Source organism: Malania oleifera, chromosome 10 (assembly GCF_029873635.1).
Source record: "Malania oleifera isolate guangnan ecotype guangnan chromosome 10, ASM2987363v1, whole genome shotgun sequence".
Lineage (NCBI taxonomy): Eukaryota > Viridiplantae > Streptophyta > Magnoliopsida > Santalales > Ximeniaceae > Malania > Malania oleifera.
The window spans coordinates 94,589,454-94,596,704 of record NC_080426.1 but is presented as its reverse complement, the minus strand read 5'-3'; the positions used below and the strand labels follow the sequence as shown (position 1 = coordinate 94,596,704).

Genomic DNA, 7,251 nt, shown 5'->3' with positions numbered 1-7,251 from the left:
CATCTTGCACACAAAAGATTAAATCATCAGTTCTTATAGAATATAAGTTTATTGTTCACAGTCTTAAATGGAATTTGACACACCATTGATAGGACTGTAACACAAGGTTTTAATAGGTCTCTCTTGACTCTGGGGAATGGTATAGTTCCAACTCCTTGTGCTAGTACACTTTGTGTGTATTAAACAGGACCGTCTTAGGGTAATTGTTTTTATACTGACTATATAAAACAATTAGTACCTCATGATTATTATGAGTGCTTATGCTCTTAATCCTGATATGATTATTGGACACATGCATGTAGTGTTTATTACTTTGATTCATATAAGAGTGAGATTCTTTATGGATCAATAAACTCAGTGAGTTGGGTAATGACATTATGTGTATGGTGAACATTAATTATTGATGGAATCCACGTCCCGGTATCAGGATTGATGATACTCCCTTGAGGAAGCTTATAAGTTTTGATTGTGTCAAATCCTACAGGTGGATTTTGAATCCGACACATCAAATAAGTTAAGTAGAAGGTCTTAGGGAATTAATATGTCAATTAATTAAATTATTAGTAATTTAATTTAATTGACGAATATCTGTAATCTTTACGTGAGGAGATAAATAAACATTTAATAATAGGAGCTCGAAATTTAATTTTAAATATGATAGGGAGTGCAGTTATAATTCTTTAGTGGTGTGAATTGTAATGAACATAATTAAGGATTGATTAATCCGAGTCGGATTAGGAATTCTTAATTACTTTGGAAGCCCTAGTCATATTTGCCCAGAGGTCCCTACTATAGCCTATATACACGCACTCCATTCAACGGCGAGGGTTAGATGAAAACACACACACAGATGTAGACGTCTTCATGAGAAGCAAACCCAAGCCGCCGCTAATGAGCCCACTCTTTGAGGAGCAAGGCATGTTCGAGGAATATAGTAAAAGATCACTGGTCGTCATTAAGAGTTCTTCTTCGATCTCGCAAATCCGGGAGTTTCTCTTCGTGCTTGAAGATTCGGGAGTTCTTCTTCGTACTTACAAATTCGAGATCAAACTAGAGAGATCTTGGAAGTATGATCCTAATCATGTAATTAGGATTTGCAAGATCGAATTTTTATTGTGGTCTAGGTTTAAAAGATCAAATTTTTGTTTAACCCGGGTATGCAAGATCATTTTTTTTGTTATATGTATGCACTAGCCAGATCTTAGGGCTATTCCACATCAGGCCCCTTCAATTGGTATTAGAGCCTCAGCTAATACTGTATACGGATAATAATATCATTCTTCAGTTTTCGAACTAGTGCATGCGCAAGGTAGTACGTGTGGATGCGCTAACTTCTATTTTGCAACGTTCTTCCCAGTTATCATGGTCACATGAATGTATGGTTTATGATTGCGATTGTTTAAAAATTCATTGCATGTGAACTCCGAATTATGGAGGCATAGGGCTCTGTAATCTGATTGCGATTGTTTGTTACAAGATTTGTACCATGTGAACTCTGGTCATAGAGGCATAGGATTCTGTAATTTGTCGTAGGTTCATCCGAGATGTAGGCACAGATGCGGCACATAGTAGTGGTGGAAAAGAAGAAAAACCCTAAAACAATGTTGCAGTTTGAATTTGAATTTTGAATTTGAATTTGAATTTGAATTTGAAATTGAATTTGAATTTAAATTTGAATTTTAATTTGAATTTTAAATTGAAATTGAAATTGAATTTAAATGAAGGATTGATAAATATACTTGTAGCAACAGTCTATAGGCCGGACCCCGCCGACCACTGGCACTTCGTAATGGCAAGCAAGGAATCACGGTTTTATGATGCGAGCAGCTAGACCATAATAGCCGGAATTTTTATTATATCATATTTCTTATTTATATATGCTTGCTTCCCGTGTTTTTTGTTCTTATGTTATGTCATTAGCATGCAAGATTTAATTTTTTAATATTGGTTTATGCATGTGCAACTAGAGAATAAAATTAATTCCCAAGTTATAATTTAAAAAAAATAATAATTTAAAGGAATTTGGAATTTTATTTGTTGCCTGTATTTTAGTTACCAATATTGGAATATTAAATTTATTGAAATATTAAACACGTGCAAATTTGCATCATTCATGAATTAATTAACTAAGTGGGTGAGGGAATTTATTACGTATAAATCCCATGGTCTTCATCACTAGTTTATAGGTGATGTAATTGATTTTATGAGTTGATATTAGCATCTTCCTCCCCATCGGATGAAATTAATTACAAACTCACAAAGTATAAACTCTAGTAATTGTTAGTATTGTGTCACCTCTCCATCAAGGGGATTGACTACAAGACAATAGGTCTAGTGTTATGTGATGATATACACTTAACTATGAATAATAGTATTTTCATCATCTGAGTCACTGCTACTGTTTATTGGACCAAAGCAAAGTCAGCAATTTAATTTTTCTTGGCATAGTCACTTGCTTAGATAGTAAAATTAATAGGTCCTCACCTATCTGCACAAATGTTGAGATTGAGGCATATTACTCACGGCGTGTAAGGTTGCTGACAGATTCTTTAAAAGAAAAATATTGGTAGAGGGAACCATATTCTTTTAATTGAATTAAAATTTTATTATTGCTCATCATATTTTGTTATAATATGTGATTCTTAAGATTAAAATGACTTTCAATCCTCTGGTTGTTATTCTCAAAGAAAACAAAATGGTTGGACCTAATTATATTGACTGGAAAAGGAACTTGGATATTGTACTGACTGCAGAGGAGTATAAGTATGTACTCACAGAGGTATGTCCACAAAATCTCGGTGAAGGGGAAATAGAAGAGGAAACCTAGGCTTATCGGAAGTGGATTAAGGCTGATGAGATGGCGCGGTGTTACATTTTGGCATCTATGTCGAGTGATCTGCAACATCAACATCAATCTATGCCTTCTGCCTATGATATAATACAGAACCTCAAAGGAATGTTTGAGGATCAAAATCGTGCTGGTAGGTAGACTGCTATGAAGGTACTCATGGATACTATTATGGCAGAAGGGACACCAGTAAGGGATCATGGTCTGAAGATGATTGGTCTTCTCAATGAGTTAGAGATCCTTAGAGCTGAAATTGATGGGGAAACCCAAGTTGATATCGTTCTCCAGTCGCTGCTTGACTCGTTTAAGCAGTTTTGCCTAAATTACAACATGAATAAGCTTTCTTACTCATTGATAGAATTACTTAAAGAGCTTCAAGTAGCTGAGGGCCTCATCAGGAAGCCAACTTTTGCTCTTGTGACTGAGAAAAGTTTTTCTTCTAGGCCAAAAGGGTGAAAGAAGTAGAAAAAAGGTTCATAGTGTGTGGTGTAGAGAGAGACATTAACCAGTGAGAAGAAGTGTTTGTGTATTTTGAATTTTTCTATAATTTTTCAGATTGAAATCAATTGAGTGTTTATTGTACAAATTGAGTGTAATCCTCACTGAATTTCAATCACAACCGGTGATTGAGTGAGTCACCTCCACCCATCATAAAAAAAATTCATAAAACTCCAAAATTTTCTTGGACTCAAAGGATCCCAAAATTTTCATAAAACCTCATAAGTTAAAAAAAAAAATATATCATAAATATTCAAAAAAAAAATCAAAATGAGAAAGTAAAATGGTCGGTGCCTCTATCAGTGTCCTATATGCTAATCAACATTGAATATAAGTGCACAATCTCATAATAAGTGGTTAGCTAAGGGTCTTTGTATTATGCTCTATTAAACAATAATTAAATCATGGAAAGTCTGAAAAGGCATGTTATTTGATAATTATGTTTACAGCACATCCATAAAAACATTTAATGAAAAGTTATTAATGATAAGTGCAAAATGAAGGCATTCTCTTTTTAGTGATCAATATACAGGAAAATATATTTGAAAGAATACCTCAAGAGGTGGAAGGAGAGTGCAAAAAGGCTACAAGATTGGCTCCGGCCTATAAGAGAGTAAATTGGTAATTGCATTGATTTTCCTTAAAAGATTAAATAGGCCCACTTGAAGAAACTTATTAGCTTAAGTATAAAAGCAAAATAAGCTCACTTGGCAGACCAAGCACCAAAGGCAAAATTAATCTTAGTAAGTAGCCTTGAGCAGGAGGCTGCCTTTGTACAAGAAAATGACCTAAAGACCAACTTAGATTAACATCAAGCTCTGCTTGGATTTGATGGTCGAGCTCTTCTTGGATCAAACATCTCAACGCTGCTTGGATCAAATAATCGAATTCTGGCTCACATTGAGAACAAAACTTGGACCCAACTTGGCATAGAAGAAAAAGCAGTCCTACTCTTGAAAGGGCGCAATGGGGATAAAATAACAGGCAAATAAGTACTTGGTTGGGTCATATTCCTTAAAAGGCTATAATGGAGGAAAAAGAATGAATGTAACCCCCAGAGTTAAATTTGTAGGACATGTAATCTAGGGAAGGCTAATATATAAAAGGGGACAACCTTGATTGAGATAAAATATGCTATAATACTCTCTCAATACTTCAATTACGCATGTCCAATACTAATTTGAGTGTCAAAAGAGGCTCGTGAAGGTAAGTGAGAGTCTCATCTCCCAAATTCTCTTTTCTTTGTCTTTTTTCCTTTTTTTCCCCTCTTGACATATATACATATTGGGATCCAATTTTTAACTTCAACAATAACATATGTTCAATTTGTTATCTAATTAATCATGTTCGCTGAATTTGTATAATGTAGAATCATGATAGATGGAGAGTCTATAATTCAAAATACAAGTATATATATATATATGTGTGTGTGTGTGTGTGTGGTGCTATACTTATCAAGTATTAAAGTTTTTTTACTCATTATTTTAAATAATTATATTATATACATAATACAATCCCCACAATATAATTGATAATTAAAAAAGTAATATTTAGAAGGTAGGTGTAACAATTTTATAATATATATATAGCAGCTGTTCGAAAAAGAAATTTGTTTGATCAGTGGAGATCCGCAAACGAGTGAATTATATATTGAGGCAGCTACCGTATTGGCCACAGCCTCGATCCTACATAATTTTGCTTAATGCAGTCTTAAAGGTCTCGATTAATTCTCAGCTGATCAATGACTTGACGATGATCAGACGCATCAGAAGTAAGGTCTTCTTCGTAGAAGAAATACTTCTCGAAATCATCCATATACTCCGCCTGCAGACACGACGCCACAACCAATGATCCATCTCCAAGATGATCAGGCAGAATCAGCGTGTCGCCGTCAAAATCATGCGTTCTCGGACCCATGTGAATCTCCTTCCCCCATCCGAAATCCAACCCATATATGGGCAGCGTCAACCAGCTGGTCACCCCCAGATTCGGATTCCCATAAAACGGGCCCCCATTTTTACCATCACTATAATTCCCCATCATCCCATGCAGATCCTGAAACCTGCACAGATCTCCTTGACTCTTCAAGAAATTCGTCGCCGACCACACGTACTCATTCCCCACCGTCTCGATCGCCGCCCTTATTCTGCTCGAAGCGTACCCCAACGGCTTCCCCATCAGCTCTCCCGACTTCCCCGTCGCGATCACATCCATAACCGCGTTGCCAAAGTATCCCCGCGGCAGCGCCGGCTCCATGCGCTTCCGGAAATCAACGCAGATCCCCAACGCTGTCGGCTGCTCGCCTTCGTGCCTCCGCGCCTTGCACACGCACCTCCATATATGCCCTGCCACCGCTTCGTACCTACTGTAATTGGCGTCATCACTTGAAGCGTTAGCTATGCTCTTTAATTTCTCTACTTGGGTTTTGGTCAGTTTTAGCATAGCTATGGTGGTTTTCTTCTTTCGCTCATTTTCGGTGTTCGTCTGGCCGATGAGAAGCGGCGGTTGGTCGAACTGCGTATGGTGGAACCGAGGGGGTGCGGTGGGGGGTTCCCCGGCCCTCAGCGCCGTCCGGTCGAGGACCGGCGGGGTGGCTATTGGCTCGCCGCGGGCGATCCTGGCCCACTCCGTGATGAAGTGAAGTGCGCTTTGGCCGTCCACGACGGCGTGGGATATTGTCAGGCTCAAGCTGACACCGCCACAGCGGAACCTGGTGAGTTGCACAAGTAGCAATGGAAGCTCGTGAATCGGAGTTCTGTAGTCGACGGAAGGAAATAGGGGTTCGAACTCTGCACGGGCAGAGAAGTTGCCGAAGTCGTCGAGCTCGGCGGCGGACTCGGCGGCGATGAGCTGAGCGCCCAAGGCGTTACAGTGTAGCTCGAGGCGACTGCCGCTGTCGCCTATCCATCTCAAGCGACCTGCCAGTGGATAGAAATGGACTAAGGCTCTGCTCAAGGTGTCTCTTAGGGTTTTGATGATTTTTTCAGGGGGTGTGAGCCATTGTTGGGGGGGTCGGTAGAAGTAGATGGTGGGCACATGAGTTATGAGGCCGGTTTGATCCCATTCTGATAGGGCAATGCAGCCATTCCATGTTGCTTCCTCTGGTTCGACAGTATAACAACAGTTCACTCTCACTGCAGCAGCCATTTTCGGAGAGCCGGCCGGAAGTGATGGGCGGTGGATATATATAGCTAACTAGCTAGCTAGTTTACGTGTAAAACAAATAAATAAATAAAAGAAGAAGAAAGAAAGAGTAGGCCGAGTGTTTGATTCAGTTCCAACTTCCAACAAATATTGTTGTATGAGACTGTATTTCCGGCTGAAACGAAGTTCACATGACACTGTTAGTTCCCTCTCCACGCCGTATTTTAAGCGCAGTGCATTTTGGACGCGCATGTGTTCAAATGTTTCCAGTGGCATTACATAAGCTACCCTAAAACCGGCCGGGAAAAAGAGACGGGTGTTCTTTAATTTGGAGCAAATACGTGGGCGTATTCCCATCTAATTGTATACTCCCACTTCTAAAGGGACTTATACATGTACATCAAGAGTCTCTGAAGTTTGCCATAAATTAAATTTACTTTGTACTCTTATGGTTCTAATTAGTGAGGACAAAGTGGAGGATTATTCCACAAATTAAGCATGTCTGACAACAAAGAGGTAGAAGTTGAGAAATTATACAGGAGACCTCTCTCTCCACGTGTCTGTGTCCTATTTTTTTAATGTTTGAAATGTGACAAATTGATCCTACATTCATTAATATCAAAGAAGGACCCAATTTCAGTAAGTATATAATTAAAGAAATAGGCACATAGACACGTGGAGGGGGAGGTCCCCTGTAGAATTTTTCATAGATTGCAAGACTAATATCATATATAGTAACCACATTAATAGCTATGTGAAGA

The 7,251-nt window shown here is 38.6% G+C and overlaps 2 protein-coding genes across 2 annotated transcripts; one reads left to right on the top strand and one right to left on the bottom strand.

Annotated features, from left to right (window-relative positions):
- The first annotated feature begins 2,857 nt into the window (after positions 1 to 2,857).
- Positions 2,858 to 3,304, top strand: LOC131166786 (uncharacterized). The gene is made up of 2 exons (XM_058125357.1): positions 2,858 to 2,981; positions 3,027 to 3,304. The coding sequence occupies exons 1-2, from the start codon at positions 2,858 to 2,860 to the stop codon at positions 3,302 to 3,304; spliced, it is 402 nt and encodes a 133-aa protein (XP_057981340.1).
- Positions 3,305 to 5,056: 1,752 nt separating this feature from the next.
- Positions 5,057 to 6,493, bottom strand: LOC131166785 (spermidine hydroxycinnamoyl transferase). Its single transcript, XM_058125356.1, has one exon. The coding sequence runs from the start codon at positions 6,491 to 6,493 to the stop codon at positions 5,057 to 5,059; it is 1,437 nt and encodes a 478-aa protein (XP_057981339.1).
- Positions 6,494 to 7,251: the final 758 nt, after the last annotated feature.

Coding starts and splice junctions, on each gene's coding strand:
- LOC131166785 (XM_058125356.1), bottom strand. CDS start 6,493: ATGGCTGCTGCAGTGAGAGTGAACTGTTGTTATACTGTCGAACCAGAG.
- LOC131166786 (XM_058125357.1), top strand. CDS start 2,858: ATGGCGCGGTGTTACATTTTGGCATCTATGTCGAGTGATCTGCAACAT. Junction 2,982..3,026: donor TGAGGATCAAAATCGTGCTG/GTAGGTAGACTG, acceptor CTATTATGGCAG/AAGGGACACCAGTAAGGGAT.